This window comes from Cornus florida, unplaced genomic scaffold (genome assembly GCF_030987335.1).
Source record: "Cornus florida cultivar Cherokee Brave unplaced genomic scaffold, ASM3098733v1 CherokeeBrave_3.0.0_Hap2_Chr08, whole genome shotgun sequence".
NCBI lineage: Eukaryota > Viridiplantae > Streptophyta > Magnoliopsida > Cornales > Cornaceae > Cornus > Cornus florida.
Genome location: NW_026775578.1, coordinates 8,072,100 through 8,094,598, shown reverse-complemented (window position 1 = coordinate 8,094,598; position 22,499 = coordinate 8,072,100). Strand labels below are relative to the sequence as shown.

Below are 22,499 nucleotides of genomic sequence, written 5' to 3'. Positions count from 1 at the left end.
AAAAAACTTTTTAGCATTGACTTTTCTCATGCCGTACTAATTATTTCCAGCAACCAAAGTCAAAGAGATTCTTTATTTTTTATAATAATTACTATTATTTCCCTGTCACAAGAGATTCTTTATTTCAAATTCTTTATTTCATAACAAGAATAGGTGAATGTAGAATTGTCGACATTGGTGACTTTGCAAGTGATCAGATAAATGTCCATATCCAGAGTCAATTGCAGCATTAAATTAATATGATTATTTGTCCTTGCTTCCTCTGCACTCTCCTTTTTCTACTTATAATATAAGACTTTTTCTCGTTTCATTTTTAATTTTAGTTTATATATATGTATACTTCTTTAATTGTTTTTGTTTCCTTTCTTGATCGATGAGCTATCATTGAACATTCAAGTCTTTTTTTTCATTCTCTCTCTCTCTCTCATGTTAACATATTGTTGTGTTTCATTCAAGTAGTTGAAATACAAAGGCAAGACTTAGATTATTTAGAAAAAATTAATGTATTTGTTGTGTAGTGAATCTTTTACAAGATCAATTCAGATTGTCTTTGGTTTCAATTTTTTTATTTTTATTTTTTAAAAAAATAAAAAATAAACTTCAAAGACAAAGTTATCTTTCTTTGAAGGCCGGTCAGCAATACTATACTTTTCACACGGCACACTATTATACTAACTTGAACCGCTAGACACGGCACAATTTTCAGGTAGACTTGCAATTCATTAGTTCTTAGTAGTTACATAATAGTATTAGTGATTCATATTATAAATAATTAAGCACTCATTTTTGCTCTAGCAGAAAGACGAGGATGAAGAACTATATCTTCATTTCACTTCTAATATTGTTGAGCCATCTCTATCAATTAAATGCAGAAATCGACGCAAATCATAGTAGTAATATCAGTGTAGTGAAGGAAATTCAGGTTGGAGTAATTCTGGATATGGGATCATTGGTTGGGAAGGTTGTTAATAGCTGCATTAGCATGGCTATATCTGATTTTTATGCTCTTAACACACACTACACAACAAGGATACTTCTTCACATCAGGGATTCCAAGGGAGAACCCCTACGTGCTTTGTCTGCCGGTGAGTCTCTATTTTTCATTCCACGCGCATCTTAATGAATTGGTACCTTAAGCTTTTTTGTTCTGAATTGTCTTCTTCATTTTTCATTCACTATTTATTGGCATGCATGGCCTCATATGCATAGAAAAGAAAATGCTACTATTTGGTCACCTGAGTCAACTCGGCTTTCTTTTGGCCAAAAAAAAAAAAAAAAAAAGATTTGAATTTTATATCATTTTTCATAAACCTATCATTTTTTAAATAAAAAAAAATTCAGAGTGATATTTTTGAACTTGAAGTCTATGTTCATGCTTGAAATTGGAAGGCTTTTACATTGACATTAACTAATCAAGTAAATTGCTTCATTTGCCCAATGCAGCTCTTGATCTTTTGGAGAATATGAAGGTGCAAGCAATCATAGGTCCAGGAACCTCACCTGAAGCGATGCTCTTGGCTGCATTGGGGGACAAGGCCAAAGTTCCTATCCTTTCTTTTTCTAGGACTCCTCCAACAGAATATCCATACCTTGTTCAACTTTTACAAGACCAAACCCTTGAATTTTATGGTGTTGCTTCCGTTGTAGAATCATTTCAATGGACGAATGTCATCCTTATTTATGAGGAGGGAGAGATCATATCAAATTTGGCCGATTCGTTCCAAGAAAAAAACATTCGCATTGCTTATAGGAGTGCAATTTCTCCGTCAGCCACTGATGAACAAATCCTTGTAGAGCTCCATAATATCACTAGTAGTAGTACTCCTCAAACAACATTTGTTGTGCATGTTTCACCTTCTCTAGCGTCTCGTCTTTTCTTAAATGTCAAAAGGTTAGGAATGATGAGTGAAGGATATGCTTGGATTGTTACTGATAAGACTATGGACCTCTTGCACTCAATGGATTCTTCAGTACTCATTGAGTCTATGCAAGGGGTTCTGGGATTCAAGTCTCATATTCCATCATCGTACCAACTCAGCAACTTCACTGTAAGATGGAGAAGGAAATTTCGTATGGAAAAACCCAATATGGAGATGATTGAGTTAAATGTGTTTGGCCTATGGGCCTATGATGCAATTTGGGCACTAGCAAGGGCAGTGGAGAGGGTAACGGATAAGATTTCTCAAACTAAGAAGCAAAATGTTGCATTGAATGTGATGGACTTAGCTAACATTGGAGCTTCTCAAAGTGGCTCAATAATTCTAAATGAATTACTGCAAATTAGATTTAGGGGTTTAAGTGGTGAGTTCCAATTTATGAACGGGAAACTAATCTCTAGGGCATTTGAAATAGTGAATGTATTTGGCAAAGGGGAGAGAAGAGTTGGATTTTGGACACTGACTGATGGAATCACTAGAGAAATGTTTCCTACTGTTAGTGAAAAGCATCCAACGTCTTCAAGTACTAGTGGTCTTGAAGCCATTATCTGGCCAGGAGGATCTTCAACTACTCCGAAAGGTTGGTTGATGCCAATGAATAGTAAAAAGCTAAGAATTGGTGTTCCAGTGAAGCAAGGGTTCGAAGATTTGATAAAGGTGCATCATGATCCTGGAACAAATGCAACAACTGCCACTGGTTTCTGCATTGATGTATTCAAGGCTGCCATTGATGCATTACCAAGTGATGTATCATATGAGTTCATTCCATTTGAGGATTCCAATGGGGAACCGGCAGGAAACTACAACGATCTTGTATATCAGGTCTATCTTCAGGTAATTCAATTCAAAATGTAGAACAATATTACAACTGAATGATTCACAAATATTTAGTATGGGAAACATTTTTCATACGCATCACCTCATCATATCCACACACAACAGAGCATACTAGTTAGCTTATTTATATATATTTGCATAGTGGTCTTTTTTTATGTATGTTGCATTTTTGAATGGATTAGAATTATGATGGTGTGGTGGGGGATATTACAATAACGGCCAATAGATCTTTATATGTCGACTTTACAATGCCATTTACCGACTTGGGTGCTGGAACAATAGCAAGGGTTGCAAGGGTTGGCAATAAGAACATGTGGATCTTCTTGAAGCCACTTGATTCAAATCTATGGCTCACAAGTGCTGCTTTCTTTATCCTAACCGGCTTTGTTGTGTGGGTTATCGAGCATTCTGTAAATGAAGAATTTCAAGGTTCGGCTGGTCAGCAAATTGGAACAGTCTTTTGGTTCTCCTTCTCAACCCTTGTTTTTGCTCATAGTAAGTTCTTTCGTAATTTTTTTTTTTGGTAAAGGTATATATTGTATTGGAACAAAACAAATTAACCTTCCAGAAAAGTTTTAAGAACAAAAATTTTGGTGTTTTTGACACTGCAGGAGAAAAGTTATCAAGCAATTTGTCAAGGCTTATAGTGATTGTGTGGGTGTTCGTTGTGCTTATATTAACATCAAGCTACACTGCAACTTTATCTTCACTGTTGACCGTCCAACAAATACAACTAACATCAAAAGACAATTATATAGGATACCAACGTGGCTCTCTAGATATTGTCAGCAACCTGAATTTTCAAGACACTAGACTTAGACCATATTATTCACCTGAGGAATATGCCGATGCTTTGTCAAGGGGAACTAAAAATGGTGGTGTTGATGCTATCGTTGATGAGATCCCATACATGAAGGCGTTTTTCGCAAGATATCCCCATGACTATGCCATGATTGCATCAGAATCTACCACCAACGGATTTGCCTTTGTGAGTATCAGCCTTTAACAAATTGTCGTCCACACACACGCATAATGTGGACATTTCCTCTCTTTATGCATATGTCTATGCAAACTCTAATAAATATAAAATAATGTTGATGTCTTGCGATAGGTTTTTCAGAAAGGTTCACCGTTGGTTAGTGAAATGTCAAGGGCAATTATGAAACTGAGAGAAGAAGGAAAGCTTGTGAAGATGGAGAAGGCATGGTTTAATAGTGAGTCATCTTCTATGGCCCAGCAAGACTCAGTGACTAGCACCAACAACAATCCAAACGTTCTGAACCTCGACAACTTTAGTGGTTTATTTCTGATTAGTGGGATCTGTTCCGCTTTAGCTCTCGTCATATTCTTGATCAACTTGCTTTGTGAAAATTGGAATGTCATAAAGTATTACTTTGTAGGCATAGTTGTGGGAAAATTAGTGTATACAACAAGGTATCTTTTTTGTAGAAGTGCTAATAGGATTGTAGAAACCAATTCAAGATAATCAATTTGAAGTAGTACGTCTGGGAATATTATTGAACACAAGAATATTAAGGTATCTTTTATGTAGTAGTTTTAATATGATTGTAGAAACCAATTCAAGATTAATCAATTTGAAGTGCTTCGACTACTGGGTCGTGCCAACATGTCCCAACCCTTGTCTACGAATGAATAAAAGGATAATATAGTATACAAAGAATTCAAGAACCAAATTAAATTAAAGCAAAAGTTGATATTTTGTCAACCAATCTAATGGCAAATACAGAATGAACAAAGCAAATAATTTAAGCATCCAAAAATAATTGTAACAAAATAAGAGCAGCAAGAGAAGCCACAGAACAAATTAAATGGAGTAAGATTCAAATGAGAAATACAATGTTTGAGGCTCTCACCTTGTAATGTTTATGATATATATATATGTGCGCGCGCGCATATTGTGAATCAAATAAAGAAGAGAGCAAGTGGCTGCTAGCCCAGAGAGAGAGAGAGAGAGAGAGAGAAAAAATAATAAATAAAAAAATAATAAAAAATAAATAAAAATGGAAAATGGAAAGTTATTTGCGGGACCCACCCCTTTTATTTTGGTCATTAAAATGGCCAACGGCCATTATGGCCATTCTGTCACGACCCGAAATGTAATGTCTGTAAATTAAAAAGAAAAAGAAAAAGAGAAAAGAAAAAAAAAAAAAAATGGGACCCACTAATGTTTAAGTGGTCATAAGACCACGTTTTTGAAAGCTTTGTAGTCTGATTCTCTCTTCTCCCGTTTCTGTCTGTATCTCTCTCTCTCGACTTTCTTTTGTTTTTCTTTTTTGGGTTTAATCTTCATCTCTTGATTTCTCCCTCATCTCTTATCGGATTAAGGTGCCGTTTGAGACAAAACGACGAGCACAACGAGCTCTACGTGCTAATACCATAAATTCCAGCTTTTGATCCTCTTTGGGAGCTCGAATTTAAGAACCCATTTCTAGGGATTTTGCTCATTTTGAGGTAGGGGCATCTTAATCCACTCCTTTCTTGTTCTATTGTGAATTACACCTCCTTGTTGTGTCAAACATGTCTAATTGGGAGTTAATTGTATCCATGATTGTATGAATGATGTCTAGAGAATTTTCAAGAGCTTGATTATGACTTGTTTCATGTGTAAAATATGTTTAGATGTTGTTTTATCATGCCCACTATGTGTTAACATGCTGAAAATGACTAATGAGAACATGTTTATTTAGATTGTGCCAAATTTCCCATTATCATAATATTGAGATTATATGTACATCCATGCACATGTCATTGGGATGTATGAAATGGGATAATTTGTCTTGAAATGAAAATGGGGGAAATTTTGGGAGAAAAGTTTTGTCAAATAGTTTGATAAACCCGGTCGCTGCAGGGTTACCAACGGGTCAGAGCTTAATATAGCCTAGAGGGGACTAGGGAGTCACCCTAGCGTGGTTGAGCTGTTCGGCCCCTCGATGACGCTGCGGGGTTACCAAAGGTCTAGGGACGATAGCCAATCCTCCTCTCGTGTCGCGGCGAAGTTAACAAAGGGAGGGCTGTATTAACATTTGAAAGTAATGGTTTGGTGAATGAAAATGGGGAATGGCATTAGCATGCATTGCATTTCATTGCACTGCATGGTTTATAATTGGAATTGACGTGCATATTGTTTTAATTCCCTATTTTGCATGATCCCTATTTCCCGTTGGCCTATGCTTTGTTTGGATTCACAAGGACACAAGAATTGTGTCTTAAGTGTCACCTATTGAGCTTTATGCTCACCCTACTATTTATATTATTTTTTTCAGGTCTTGGAAATGAACCGGTGGACGATAATCCACCTCAAGCTTGAAAGTTGTTAGAAGGTTGTTTTCTATTTTGTATTTTGACCGTTTTATGTATATTCATAGTTGTGGGGATGTAACTAAGTTAGTATTCATGGCCTTATAACTTAAGAACGAACTTATCTTTTGTTTGATGTAAATGAATCTAATGGAATTATGGTATATGTTTCCATGCAATTGTATCATGTAACGTTGTAAGACAGGGACTTTAAATCTTAACCATGTATTTTGGGACTGTAATTATAATAATTTAGATTAATTGGCGTGTGGATGTTCCACCATGAGAGGAACTATGTTGAGGTATAATGAACGTTCAATGAGATTCTGGATGATATTATGTGTTTTGTGTATTGGGATAGGTTGTTGAAGGCCCATTTTTAGGGGAGGTTATGCCGAATTTTTTTTAAATTTTGGCATCAGCTAGGGTCGTTACAAATTTGGTATCAGAGCGATGGTTCGAATACCATTAGGACGATGGGTAGAGGCTTACCTAGGGTTGTCTGGGAAGTCATTTGCATTGTTATTTCTTTGTTTGGAAAAGTGTTTTGTTATGTGAAAAAACATGCTTAATTGTTTACTTGCTTACGTGCTTATGTGCTTATATGCCTATATTAATGTGTTCATTGCATAGTATTACATGCTAAATGTTAGTACAGTATCGTTTTGCGTTGGGTTGTTCACGGTTGGACTTTAGTGTTATCGTTATTGAATTGTTTTCTTTGTTTTATAGAATGATGTCACGGTGTGAGGAAATCGGGGAAGTTGGCCCTAGACCGACTAGGGGTGATATTGGCGAGAACTCCAGCTCCAATCCGGAGGAGCTAAATGATGAGGACACACTTCTTAGGGACTTGATTCCCCTGTGAGTTATCCCCACAAGGAGGGATAATGTTGAAGCACCCGTCAAAGTGGGTGAAGGTTCTGTGGCACTGGAGTTGAATCGTTTGTTGCAAAATGTCGTGAGGGCAACAATTGCTGCTCAGTCGCAGTCGGCACCACAACCTACAGTTCAAGTTGAGGAGACGCCAACTCAGAAGCGTCTCAAGATTATTAAGGGGTTTTCTCAGCTGATGCCGGTTATGTTTGAGGGCGGTGCGGATCCAATGATAGCAGATGACTACATGGAGCAAGTTGAAACTCAATTGACTTCTATGGATGTGATGGAGGATCATTTGAAGATCATCCTAGCTACTTATAAATTTGCTAAGGATGCCAAACTGTGGTGGAAGTCAGTTACGAACCGGTACAAGGTGGAGGAGATGAGTTGGGACAAGTTTAAGGAATTGTTTTATGAAAAGTACTTTCCGCTTTCCAAAAGATGGGAGTTACAAGACTAGTTTCATAACCTTATCTAAGGGAGCATGTTAGTGGCAGAATATGAAAACAAGTTCACTTCACTTTCTCGCTTTGCTCCAGAAATGGTGAGAGATGAAGTTAACAAGACTCGGAAGTTTGCTTCTGGTCTTAATGATCGGATGAGGCCGTTGATCATGGTACAGTTCATCAAGGTATATTCTAAAGCAGTGGAAAGGGCTTTAATGTTAGAAGCGGATAACAGAGATAAGGATGCGAGAAGAGAACAGTGGAAGCAGAAGAGGGGTGCAGGGTCATCCTCAGAAGGATCTTCTTGGAAGAAGAACAATGGTGGTTCATTTCAGTTTCAGGGGCAATAATCTACACAATCTGTTCCTACCACTCATACGCTAGTTAGATCTGACAAGGGTGGAGTTGTTTGTTATCAATGTCAGCAGCCTGGGCATTACAAGTCCAGTTGTCCCATGAGATTGACTTCAGTTTCTTCAGCTCCGAAAGCTTGTTATGGGTATGGCCAGCAGGGCCATTTGATTCGGGACTGTCCGAGTCAAGGAGCAGGCACCACTAGTGGCAGAGGGTCACGGCAGAGGCCGTCACAGTCGGCTACGGTTCAATCAGGTTTCAGACTGTCTTATCTTCTCAAGGTTCACGACCAGCTAGGAGGGATACTCCTACTGTGTTGGCACAACAGTCTGGTGTTCAGATTAGTAGTTCACAGGCACAGGCACCGCAGGGGCATGTCTTTGTCCTTGCACCGACTGATGCATCTCCTGGATCTTCAGTTCTCCGAGGTATATTTCCAGTGTTTGGTTCTTGGGCCTGTGTTTTGTTTGATTCTGGTGCATCTCATTCTTTCATTTCATCATCATTTGCACTTACATCGGGGTTAGAGGTCAGTTTTATGGATCGGGCGTTGTGTATTGATACGCCAGTTGGAGTTTCAGTGTCTTTGAGCTGAGTCGTGAGGGACTGTTCCATTGTGATAGTTGGGCGGACTTTTATGTTTGACCTTATCCTCCTGGAGATGACTAGCTTTGATGTCATTCTAGGGATGGATTGGTTAGCTTCCTTTAATGCCACGATCGACTGTTACAGAGGAAGGGTTACAGTTTGTACTCTCGAGGGAAACTGTTTCTTTTTTGTGGGAGATCGGAGTGATTCCCACATTTCATCGTTTTATGGAATTTGTGGACGGAGTCGTGGTGATTAGTTTTTGGCTAACCTTATAGCCGAAGAGGATGATATTGTGGAAGAATATTATCCTGCAGTTGTTCGTGATTTTCTGGATATGTTTCCGGAGGATTTGACAAAGTTGCCTCCACACCGAGAAGTGGAGTTTACTATTGACTTGATGCCCGGTACAGTGCCGATTTCTATGGCACCATATCGTATGTCACCAGTTGAATTGGAGGAATTAAAAAGACAGCTTGATGATTTGAGGATGAAAGGTTTCATCTGACCGAGTGTGTCATCATGGGGCGCACCGGTCTTGTTTGCTAAGAAGAAAGATGGTTCTTTGAGGTTGTGCATCGATTATTGGAAGTTGAATCGTGCCACTATCAAGAACAAGTATCCTTTGCCAAGGATAGATGATTTATTTGATTAGTTGAGGGGAGCCAGTTGTTTCTCCAAGATTGACTTGAGGTCTAGCTATTATCAGTTGCGGGTTAGGGATGAGGATATCCCGAAGGCAGCATTCCGTACACGGTATGGACACTATGAGTTCCTTGTTATGCCTTTTGGCTTCACTAATGCTCCAACGACATTCATGGACTTAATGAACCGCGTCTTTCACGATTACTTGGCCCAGTTTGTGGTAGTTTTCATGGATGACATTCTTATGTATTCATGATCTCAGGAGGAGCACGAGATCCATTTAAGCATTGTTTTACAGATTTTGCAGGAGCACCGGTTGTATGTCAAATATGAGAAATGTGAGTTTTGGCTACAAGAGGTGAAGTTTTTGGGACATGTTGTTTCAGAAGGCGGAGTGTCAGTTAATCCATCAAAGATTGAAGCTGTTTTGAATTGGGAGCAACCCAAGAATGTGCTTGAGATCCGTAGTTTTCTTGGTCTAGCGGGTTACTACCGGAGATTTGTGAAAGATTTCTCCCGTTTGGCAGCGTCTATGACCCGTTTAACCTGGAAAGGGATTAAGTTTACATGGAATGAAGCCTGTAAGTCATCTTTCCAGGAATTGAAGACAAGGTTGACTACGGCTCTAGTGTTGGTGATACCTGAGCATGGCTTGGGTTATGTGACCTATTGTGATGCTTCACGTGATGGTTTAGGGTGTGTGTTGATGCAGGATGGTAGAGTAGTGGCTTATGGGTCTCGACAGTTGAAGACTCACGAGTACAACTACCCTACTCATGATTTGGAGTTAGCGGCAATTGTATTTGCCTTAAAGTGTTGGAGACATTATTTGTATGGTGAGAGATTTGATGAGTACTCAGATCATAAAAGTCTCAAGTACCTTTTCTCTCAAAAGGACTTGAACAATTGACAGAGAAGATGGGTTGAATTCTTGGAAGATTATAATTTTGACTTGCAGTATCATCCGGGCAAGGCAAATGTGGTAGCAAATGCCTTAAGCCGAAAATCTCGTGGAACTTTGGCTTGTTTGGCTATTCGGAAGTGGAAGATGCTTAAGGATTTGGCAGAGACGGGATTGTATTGTTTTGATGACGATGTTGACAGTGAGCCGGCCTTTTTGTTTAGTCTTGTGGCTCAGCCTACTCTTGTTGTACGAGTGATTGAGTCACAGAGACAGGACCTGGATTTAGATGTCATTCACACTTTGATCTCTAGTGGTGAGACAGTGAAAGATTGGGCCTTGTATACAGATGGGGGTCTACGGTTCAAGGGTTTGTTGGTGGTTCCTACGGTTTGTCGTAAGGACGTCTTACGGGAGTTTCACACTTCCCGCTTTACAGTTCATCCAGGTGGTACCAAGATGTATCACAATTTGAGACATCAGTATTGGTGGAACGGGATAAAGAAAGATGTTGCACAGTTTGTGGCTAGATGCCTCACCTGTCAGCAGGTGAAGGCCGAGCATCAAAAACCAGCCGGTTTATTGCAACCATTACCTGTAGCACAATGGAAATGGGAGCATATTGCTATGGATTTTGTGATAGGTCTTCCAAGGTCACGAATGGGCAATGAGTCCGTATGGGTCATCATTGACAGATTGACCAAGACGACTCACTTTTTGCCTATTAAGGCAACAGATAATGCAGAGAAGCTTGGTGTTCTTTATGTGAAGGAGATTATAAGGTTGCATGGAGTTCCAATAACCATTGTTTCAGATAGGGATGCCAAGTTCACTTCGAATTTCTGGGAAGGACTTTAAGCAGCATTTGGCTCAGCGTTGCATCTGAGTACGACGTTACATCCATAGACTGACGGTCAGTCGGAGCGTACTATCCAGATTTTGGAGGATATGCTTCGGGCATGTGTGCTTGACTTGGGTGGTAGTTGAGAGGATTACCTTCGACTTATTGAATTTGCCTACAACAACAGTTATCAGGCGAGCATTCAGATGGCTCCATTTGAGGCGTTGTATGGTAGACCTTGTAGGTCTCCTGTTTGTTGGATTGAGGTAGGTGAGATAGCCCCCTTAGGACCTGACATTGTACTCGAGACTACTGAGAAGATTAAGTTGATAAGACAGAGGTTACATACAGCTCAGAGCCGACAGAAGAGTTATGTGGATAAGCAAAGACGGTCGTTATCCTTTGAGGTGGGAGACCATGTTTTTCTACGGGTTTTTCCACGGAAAGGATTGATGAGATTCTGGAAAAGTGGCAAGTTATCGCCACGATTCATCGGACCGTTTGAGATTTTGGACCGTGTAGGAGAGGTTGCCTATAGACTTGCTTTGCCACCATAGTTGGATAGGGTCCATAATATTTTTCATGTATCGATGTTACAGAAGTACGAGCCAGATCCATCTCACATTTTGAGTTGGGTTGATGTAGACATTGATGAGGATGTTTCCTACGAGGAAAGACCAGTTCAGATTCTTGACACACAACAAAAGGTGTTGAGGAACAAGACGATACCAATGGTGAAAGTCCTTTGGAGACACCACGGAGTCGAGGAGGCTACTTGGGAGCTCGAACAGGAGGTTCGCTCCAAGTATCCAGAGTTGTTTTCTTCTCTAGGTATGTCTTGATTTCGGGGACGAAATCTCTTAAAGTTGGGGAGAATGTTATGTCTGTAAATTAAAAAGAAAAAGAAAAAGAGAAAAAAAAAAAAAATGGGACCCACTAATGTTTAAGTGGTCATAAGACCACATTTTTGAAAGCTTTGTAGTCTGATTCTCTCTTCTCCCGTCTCTGTCTGTATCTCTCTCTCTCGGCTTTCTTTTGTTTTTTTTTTTTTTTTGGTTTAATCTTCATCTCTTGATTTCTCCATCATCTCTTATCGGATTAAGGTGGCGTTTGAGGCAAAACGACGAGCACAACGAGCTCTACGTGCTAGTACCAGAAATTTCAACTTTTGGTCCTCTTTGGGAGCTCGAATTTAAGAACCCATTTCTAGGGATTTTGCTTATTTTGCGGTAGGGGCATCTTAATCCACTACTTTCTTGTTCTATTGTGAATTACACCTCCTTGTTGTGTCAAACATGTTTAATTGGGAGTTAATTGTATCCATGATTGTATGAATGATGTCTAAAGAATTTTTAAGAGCTTGATTATGACTTGTTTCATGTGTAAAATATGTTTAGATGTTTTATCATGCCCACTATGTGTTAACATGCTAAAAATGACTAATGAGAACATGTTTATTTAGATTATGCCAAATTTCCCATTGCCATAATATTGAGATTATATGTACATCCATGCACATGTCATTGGAATGCATGAAATGGGATAATTTGTCTTGAAATGAAAATGGGGGAAATTTTGGGAGAAGAGTTTTGTCAAATAGTTTGATAAACCCGGTCGCTGCGGGGTTACCAACGGGCCAGAGGTTAATATAGCCTAGAGGGGACTAGGGAGTCGCCCTAGCGTGGTTGAGCTGTTTAGGCCCCTCGATGGCGCTGCGGGGTTACCAAAGGTCTAGGGACGATAGTCAATCCTCCTCTCGTGTCGCGGTGGGGTTACCAAAGGGCGGACTGTATTAACATTTGAAAGTAATGGTTTGGTGAATGAAAAAGGGGAGTGGCATTAGCATGCATTGCATTTCATTGTGCTGCATAGTTTATAATTGGAATTGACGTGTATATTGTTTTAATTCCCTATATTGCATGATCCCTATTTCCTATTGGCCTATGCTTTGTTTGGATTCACAAAGACACAAGAATTGTGTCTTAAGTGTCACCTACTGAGCTTTATGCTCACCCTACTATTTATATTATTTTTTTCAGGTCTTGGAAATGAATCGGTGGACGACAATCCACCTCAAGCTTGAAAGTTGTTAGAAGGTTGTTTGCTATTTTGTATTTTGACCGTTTTATGTATATTCATAGTTGTGGGGATGTAACTAAGTTAGTATTCATGGTTGTATAACTTAATAACGAACTTATCTTTTATTTGATGTAAATGAAACTAATGGAATTATGGTATATGTTTCCATACAATTGTATCATGTAACGTTCTAAGACAGAGACTTTAAATCTTAACCATGTATTTTGGGACTGTAATTATGATAATTTAGATTAATTGGTGTGTGGATGTTCCACCATGAGAGGAACTATGTTGAGGTATAATGAACGGATCAATGGGATGTTAGATGATATTATGTGTTTTGTGTATTGGGACAGGTTGTTGAAGGCCCATTTTTAGGGGAGGTTATGCCGAATTTTTTTTAAATTTTGGCATCAGCTAGGGTCGTTACACGAAAATTCTAATAAAATTCTCGATTTATTCAAAATCAAATACATCAAAATACACCCAGGATCATAAAAATTACCCCCTCTTTTATACAAAGTTAATTTCCTCAAATATACAAAAAAAAAAAAAAGAAAATTCTCCAAATAAAAAAAAATGTAACTCGCAACGCCGACTTTTCATCCTAAGCCCATCTCTAGCGATCCCCATTCATCTTTGGTACCTGAAACTAGAAGGTGGTGAGACAAAAGTCCCAGTAGGAAAAACCATAACAAGAATCTCATGGAGGTTTAATAAAACAAGTTCACAAAATAAACATATACAAGTAAGTATAAACAAAATAAATATACATTTAATCAAAACCTCCCCATGCCATTCAAAGTATAGAGAACCCTACTCTGTAAAAAGATCAACCTTCAAGCTTCCGCTGCGCCCTCTGTAACACTCGACTCACTAAATGTCTGCTCAATTTCTCAGCTCTCACTGTCTCTCTCTTTGCTCACTCTAATTTTTCTTGGCTCACTCACTCTGTGTACACTCTCTTTGTTTTTCTATCTTCTCTACCTCAACTCATTCACAACACACATTAAATAGGCCAATGCACCGACTCCTCACACAAAACTCACCACAAAATAAAGCCACACAGTGAATAAAAAAAACCAAGTCAAAAAGTTGGTCCGCCAAAAACACTCATTTCTATCTTCATCATTATCACCTAACATCATCACCAACTTCAACCCACGTGGATGAACCAAGTTCAAAGAAATTTTAACAAAATAAATTCTTGTGTGCCCCACCAAAAATCACTTCAACTTTCCTTCCAAACAATCTACACCATAAAACCTACAGCCACGTGAAAAAAAATCAAGGTCCGAGGCCAAAGCCAAGCAAATCTTTAAGTGGGTCCCGCAAAAAGTCATTTCTCTCTTTCCTTTTTCCCACCAATTTCATCCAACCCAATTAGCTCCTTATTCCCTCCATTAGACATATATAAATAACATATCACAATCCAAGAACAAAACCCATTAAATCACTTTTAGTGGACGCCACATCACCACCTCCGTCAAACAACATATCTTCATCCAAATATAATACATATATAAATATATATATATATATTATAAATATATATATATATTATAAATATATATATATATATTATATAAAAAAACTAATTTAAATTTCAAAACCCACTAAATTTAATAAATAATTAATTAATTTAAACAATCTAAAAATCATAAATTAATTAAATTAAATTTTTAAAAAAATCGGGTCATCACACATTCTCTCTCTCTCTCTCCTCACGTCTGTATCTCTCTCCTTCGTAACTTTTTTTTTTTTCTCACAAACTTCAAGCCTTGATCTAGGCTTAACTAGTGGGAATTAGACTTTGCCACTTAAAGCAAAGTTGAAGAGCTTGTCGTGGGCTTTATATTGATCGGAGCAATTTTCAATTTGGAGTACTACGGATTCCGAAAATTAGGCTGAAATTGAGGATTTCTTCAATACTTGAGGTAGGGGTGTTCTAATACCCATTTCTTTGAGCTTTGTGAATTAATCTCATTTAATTGATGTATAAGCATGTTTATATTGTGTTAAGTACTTGAGATGTAATTTATATATTTTATACATGATTTTTTTTTTATGGTGTAGAAAATGTGTGATTTTGTGATAGTTGCCTTGTTGAGATGATACATGCTTAAAGGATTTTATTTTATGCCCTATATACTTGAGTTGTTGGATTTACGAATTGAAAGTATGTAAAATACCATGATTTAAAAATATGAAAATATGATAGTGTGTGAAAATTCATGTTTTAAATAAGCTTAAATGATGTGGATGATATGTATGAAATTTCTATATTGTCATAACATTAAAGGAATTGCATAATTCATGCATTGCTATTGGGAAAGTAAAGGGGAAAGTTTGTTTTTAAAATAAATGAAATTATTTTTGGGAAAAATATTTTTAAAGGTGTTTGTGAAAACCGGACGCCTAGGAGGCACCTAGTGGTCCGTGTTGTTAGTGTAATCTAGAAGGGAGTATAGTTGAGCTAACTAGCCAGATGTGACACCTTGGAGGTGCCTTGTGGTCGTGGATAGTTAGTTAACCCTCCATTCGTGACTCCTTAGAGGTGCCTTGGGTCGGATTACACTAATGGTTTGGAAGTTGAAACGGTATTGTTTCGAAAATGGGGAGCGATATTGCATGGCATGGCATTCTATTGGTACATTGTGCGTATTTAGTTGTCAGATGACTTGTGCACAAAATTGTTGATGTTATACTTATTTTATTTGCTTCCCGAGATATGATCTCATTCTCTTGTATTCTATTCCATATGTGGATTCACGGGATTGTAAGAGGTGTGCCTTAAACACTTCCTACTGAGCTTATGTTCACCCTATTATTTTTCAGGATACGAAAAGGAAGTGGTGGACGATACTCCTCCACAAGTTTTGATGGGTTAGTGGACTGTTTTGACATACTTTGTGGAGATTGAGTTGCAGCCGGATGCAACTTATTTGGAGCCACCATGTCGTATTGTTGACCGTCGAGATCAAATCCTTCGCAATAAGGTTATCCCTTTGGTTCATGTGCAGTGAAGTCATCACAATGAGGCTGAGTCCATTTGGGAACGGGAAGATGTCATTCGCTCGCAGTTTCCTGAAATATTGGAAGAAGGTAAAAGCGAATTCCGAGAACGGAATTTCTTTTGTTAGGGGGGAAGAATGTAATACCCCTAATTTTAAAAGGATAGTCTCAGCATTTATTTAATTATTTTTATTGTATTTTTGGGTGATTATTTGGCTTAATTATTTTTATTTATTATTTGATTTAATTGCTTAACTATGTGACATGTGTTATCTTTTATAATTTAATTGGAATTAATTGTTTAAGTGTTTTAATTGTTTAATTATGAATTTTAATTTCGTTAATTGTTTCTTGTTTTCTTTATTGGGTTGTGTATTTAGTTATATGTATATTTTCTGTAATTGGATTAGTTTGGTCATTCTAATGTGTAAATTAGTTTATTTAAATGTTTTAATTAGATTAAATTATGGATTAAATTAGTAACAGTTACTGTATTAAAATAAATTAATAACTGGTCTAATTTTAAACAGTAGGGTTCCCTAAGAGGTTACGCGTATGTAGCCGAGTATCTTATAACTTAGATTGTTATATGGGCCGACTGACTAGAGTTTTACATTAGGGCTCTGGCTTTAATTAAACAAGGATTAGGGTTTAGGATTTTTACGCCTATATATACAAAGTTGTAATCTGTATTAAAGGTGGGAAAAACCCTACTCACATAACATAGATACAGAGAGTTACAGAGTGAGGCTTTAAAAGAGCAGAGCAAGTTTGTGAGGTTTCCAACCGAGGCTTCAAGATTTGGCTTAGGAGAAGGGAGGAATAGAAGTCATAGGATGCTAGACGATATTGCAGTGGTCGTCGGAAAGCTTAGAACAACGGCGACAAGGTTTCGTTTACAAAACTGTACAGGCAAGTTGTTATCTTCCTCCTTCCCTCTAGCTTGTGTTCTGCGCACCTAGATAACCTCTAGGGGATTAATTGGCCATTAACTGAACCATGCATGATTTGTATATGTTTACTTGAGGATCTTTTGACCGTGAAAATTTATCTGTAAAACCATTCTGTCAGGTATGTGTTCTATTCTTTGTTTAAGTATAACGTCCCACTTTTCTAATTTTTATTTTGAATCTTACTGAAATCAACCAAGGTCTGAATGGATACTAGATGTAATTTAAGACCTTCAAATTTAGATTGGAGGAAGAACAGAGGGGTTGGGATAGAACTGATGTTGCAAATTAGTTTCAGTGTTGTTCTTCAACAATGCTAGTTTAAATGGCTTGATTAAACTCTGTAATTGTTTTCAAAATTATTGTAAACAACCTTGGGGATGCTTCTAGACTAAATTAAGACTCCTAAGATTAGTTTTAGAAACCAACAGAGTGGTAGGAATTGATCAGAGAGGGAGCAGACGGACTGAAATGAAGCAAAACGGGGACAAAGGCTCTCAAAGGAGGTGAGAGCTGGCTCCGTGGATGTGGGAACCGGCTCCCACAACAAGTAAAGCCGGCTCTAAGGACTCCTAGAGCCGGCTCTAGGCTGAAAGTGCCTGCTCCCAAAATTTGGAGCAGGTTCCATCTTCAATTTTGTTTTTTTTGTTATTTTTTTTTTTTAGTTTTCTACGTACTGTTTAACACTGTTGGAGCATGAAGACTATTTGAGTGAATTTGAAACTTTACAGAGGGATTAAGGAATGAATTTTGAGTGTTATTAAGACCCTAAATTGATTAAAGTTTAATTCTAAATTGTCGGGACAAACAGTGTAAAAATTAAGGCACTTCCTATGCTGTTAACAAATGGAAGTTAAATTAATTGTTGAAATAAATTTCAGCAATTTGATGAAATGTAATGTGTTTATAAAAATTGTTTTAAAATACATTCAAATGCATGATAAGGTCATTTAATTATTAATTTTGATCTATGCATGCTCGGGAGGCTAGTTGCTGAATTATTAATTCGTTTCCTGCAACTATGTGGTTAATGCTTGGATTTAAATTACTGAAACATTAAACAATCTTCTGGAATTGTTTTAGCAATTTATTGGCTAATAATAGGATTATTTAACCTATTCACATGCATGATGGAGTCCTTGACATATTAAATTTGGTCTATGTATGCTCTGGATGTTAGTTGTTGATTTATTAAATTGTCTCCTGCAATTATATGGTTAGATTCTTGGATTTAAATTGCTGAAACTTTAAATACTTTTCTGCAATTATTTGGATAGTGGTTTTGGACTGTAGATTACTTGTTCATTATGTATACATTGTAATTTACCTGGATATGGAGGATGGTATGTACCGGTATAGGACGGTGATATATTAGGAACGGTTTAGCTCAAAATGCCTAAACCTAACCTAACAGATTAAAGGAATGGATTTATAAATATTGAATCCTAATTGTGTTTAAGTCAAATCAACTGCAACTAAGTTGAGTGGCTTCCTGGATTAATGGATGATGGTTAAGTCATATCAACTGAATAAGTTGAGTGACTAACTAATTTGTTATTGTATGTCAGTTCGATAAATAATTGAACTACATACCCTGGTTTTGGATGGACTTCATATATATGTTTATGGTACCACGAGATGAGCTTGAGTCTCAGACTCGTTGGTTAGGGTGCGTATATGTAGTGGATGCGTAGCTGGTTATAATAGGTTGAGGTGTATCCTGTTAGGTTTAGGTACTCATGCCCACCTTTGGGTGCGTATTCGCATATTGCCTTCTATTCAGGTTGAGACCCCTATTATAGACTAGTGAATGTCCCTTAGTATGGATATATTTATACGTATGGACTAGATAGATATTGTGAGGTGTCTACGGTGTATCTGCGTATCGGGTCACTGTATGGATTGCAGTTAGATTAAAACTTGCTCGTGGGTCTGACCCACTCCTTTATTATTCTTTTTAGGTACAAGACGGTTCTAGCCTTAGAGCTTGATCGTGCTTGTCGAGGACAGTCTCACATTCATCTGATTACGTAGGACTTCTCTCGATGTTTTTAGCATTATCTATTTTCAGTTTTCAGTTTTCAGTTGAACTTTTGGTTAGGGGTCCACAAGTGGATTCCCAAGTTGTAACCTTGAAGTTTTGGAGGATTGGAGGTTTATTTTTCAATTATGCATGGAGGGTTTTATAATTAAATGTTCTTTCAGTTTTATTCCATCTTTATTATTTCATTTTGTCATCTGTGTTCGCTTTAAAATACTTTAATTGTTTGATATTCCCTGGAGTTTGGGCCTGGGCCTGATCAACCAGTGTCTCGGATCCGAGGGGTATCACAGAGCCAGTGAGGACGATATTGCCAGATAGGCACATTTTTCTTTTGACGAGTCAGTGGGTTGTTATAACTAAGGTCACAAGTCTTATGTACACGGTGATTGAGGCAATATTGTCTGAGAAGCTAAAAATGGTATGGATGGTGCAGTGTCATTTTATAACATAGGGGTTGTCATTTAGGAGTGACAGGTTCCAGGTAGAATGGGACGCAGTGTCTGAAGGGTTGTGATTGTTTCTAGTGTTAGTGTGTCATGAACGTGGGTACTCTTATCTAATTGGTTTTGGTTAGCATGAGTATCGCGGTGTATCGTATACGAGGTTTCTTTGTTGATACTGTATAACGGTCTGTTGGTGGCGAGGTCGCCTAGAATCGAGGTCGTAGTCCTGTGTGTGTTTCTAGTTGGTCCTTCTCCTTGTGCATAAGGAGTTCATTTCATCTCAGGTGAGATTGGGTGTTGTAATACCCCTAATTTTAAAAGGAAAGTCCTAGTATTTAATTTATTGTTTAAATTGCATTTTTAATTGTTTAATGGTTTGTTTGCTTGTTTATTTGACTTAATTGATGAATTGTTGTATTTAAATGAATTGTCTTATTTAATTGGGGTTATTTGAATTAATTGATTAATTATGTTATTTAATTGTGTTTTTATTTTTCTTTAATTGAATGGATTATATTATTGTTTTCTTTAATTGAAGTAATTGTTTAGTTTTTTAAATACGTTAATTAAATTAAATTTGGGTTTTATTATTTTTTTATGATTCATGTTGTGGCCGACTAGAATTTAATAAGGGTTTTCTATCTCCTGTTTTAAGTGGACTAGGGTTTTGTATTAGCCTTTATAAATACTTGTATAGTCTGCTAAGGGTTTTTAGAACCCTTTTCATGAACAGTGGAGGCAGAGAGAACAGAGAGAGAAAAGTTAGGGTTTGGTTAGGGTCAAAGGCCGAACCAAGGAGGAATAATTAACGCATGCTTGTGGGTTGAATTGGGAGCAACAGAGGTCAGTAAAAGCAATTAAGGTCGCCGGAGTTGCTAAAGAAGATGGTTTAAGATTTCTAAACTGAAATTAGAGGCAAGTCTCTATTCTAACTCTTTCCTTTAAATCTGTGTTCTATGCATGCCTAGGTAGACTCCAGAGGTTTAATTAATGCTAAAATATATCTTTGATGCATGTTTAAATTTTTATTAGCTTCGTTGAAATAAACTGGTTTGATAATTCTTTAAGTTTTCAAACTGAATCTTTCTGTCCTTGATTGTAAGCTTTGTGTAATTGATGTTGTTAATGCATAATGATGTCTTATAAATAATCTGGGACATTAATTGAACACTGGAACAAGTATTTAAAAGATTTTAGAGGCCCTGGGAATCGTCGGAGGCGAGGAAGACGAAGCAGAAACGCAGAACGGCTTCAGGGAGTGAGAGAGTAGGCTCCCAAAAGAAGGGAGCCAACTCCCTCATTAATGGAATCGGCTCCAAAGAGTGTGGAGCAAGCTCCTAGCTCCACAAAGCCGGCTCCCATGTTAATGGAGCAGGCTCTCAATTTGTGAAAGCCTGCTCTAGCCCATAATTACGTATTAATGATTTTTAGGCTGTGTTTGGGCTGTATCGGGTCTGTGTAATCCGTTTAAATTGCATTAAATAGTGTAGGTAATTGCTAAGGACCTGTAAAAATATAGGGAAGCATTAATTGGTAAATGTATTAAAGAATGGAGCAATGTGAACTTAGAGAAAAATCTACATGTTGTACCCTGTTTGGTTATTTAAGTTAATTACAGGAAACTAGAGATTCTGTTATATATAATTTAATACTGTTTAATCATAATTAAACAAAGTTATAAGTGCAGTGAATTGCTTGCAATTAACTATGCTTGGTTTGGAATAAATTGATATTTAACTTGCTTTTAACTTTATCAAGTTATGGACGATTTGGAGGATTTAAATGCTTTGATTTATTTTAGCAATTTAAATAGTTGGAACATGATTTTTAGGTTTTACAATGAATGCCTAATATCGTTGTATATGTATTAATTTCTATTGATGCATATTTTGGAGAATGGTTGATGAATACCTAGTGTTGTTTTATCAATTATGTTGATTGAAGGATAGTATGGACCGGTACGGGACGGTGGCATACTAGGGATGGATTAGTTCAAATACTAAGTCCTACCTAATCTAGATTGAGGTAACCATAAAGGTTAAGTCCTACTCATATTTGTGTCATGTCAATAAAATAATTGAATGACCTACTTTGATTTTTGGATGGATTGTTATATATATATCAGGCCACATACTAGATGGATGATATTTTGTATTAGGAGTATACGAAGTTTATATATATATGTTATGGTGTCATGATATGAGCTTCAATCTCAGGACCATGGTTAGGGTACGTATTGTAATACCCTTAATTTTAAAAAGATAGTCTCGGTATTTATTTATTTATTTTAATTGTATTTTTAATTATTTAATTGATTGTTTGACCAATTGCTTATGTGTTTAATTGAATTGGTATTACTTGATTATTTGATTATGTGTCTATGTATTATTTATATTTGTCTATGTGTTAATTGTTTAATTAGATTATGTGCTTAAATAGTGTTTTGATTAATTGTAAATTAAATGTTTTCTTTTCTTTTATTATTTTATTTTATTTTTCTTTTATGGTTATGGTTAGTAGTAATGGGCCAACTAATTAGGTCCCATGGACTACTTGGATAGGAGGTTGGATGTGTATGGATTATTGCCCATGGATAGTTGTGCATGTATATATATAGATATATATTATATACATATACAAAAGGGAAAGTAATATATTAATTACTTTTATGGTAACTTGGATAGTAATATTTAATCTGATGTATATGTTTTATATTTAAATAATAAAAATATACATAGATTTGATACGTGTTATGTTTTAAGTTACTTTATAATATTATAGTAATTTAACTATTATTGGATAATCCATTAATAAATAATGGAATGTGTATAATTTATTTATTTAATAAAGATATACATAAATTATATACGTAACATATTTTACTTACCTTTTTAATATATATAAAAGGGAAAGTAATTTATTAATTACTTTTATGGTAACTTGGGTAGTAATATTTTATTGATGTATATGTTTTATATTTAAATAACAAAAATATACATAGATTTGATACGTATTATGTTTTAAGTTACTTTATAATATTATGGTAACTTAACTATTATTGGATAATCCATTAATAAATAATGGGATGTGTATAATTTATTTATTTAATAAAAATATACATAAATTATATACGTAACATATTTTACTTACCTTTTTAATATATGTAAAAGGGAAAGTAATTTATTAATTACTTTTATAGTAACCTGGGTAGTAATATTTTAT

At 36.6% G+C, this 22,499-nt stretch overlaps 1 protein-coding gene across 1 annotated transcript; it reads left to right on the top strand.

The window, feature by feature from the left end:
* Positions 1–757: 757 nt before the first annotated feature.
* Positions 758–10,791, top strand: LOC132269662 (glutamate receptor 2.3-like). The gene is made up of 8 exons (XM_059770915.1): positions 758–1,085; positions 1,444–2,771; positions 2,957–3,269; positions 3,386–3,762; positions 3,886–4,170; positions 7,594–7,741; positions 8,053–8,199; positions 10,724–10,791. The coding sequence occupies exons 1-8, from the start codon at positions 809–811 to the stop codon at positions 10,789–10,791; spliced, it is 2,943 nt and encodes a 980-aa protein (XP_059626898.1). The 5' UTR covers positions 758–808.
* Positions 10,792–22,499: the final 11,708 nt, after the last annotated feature.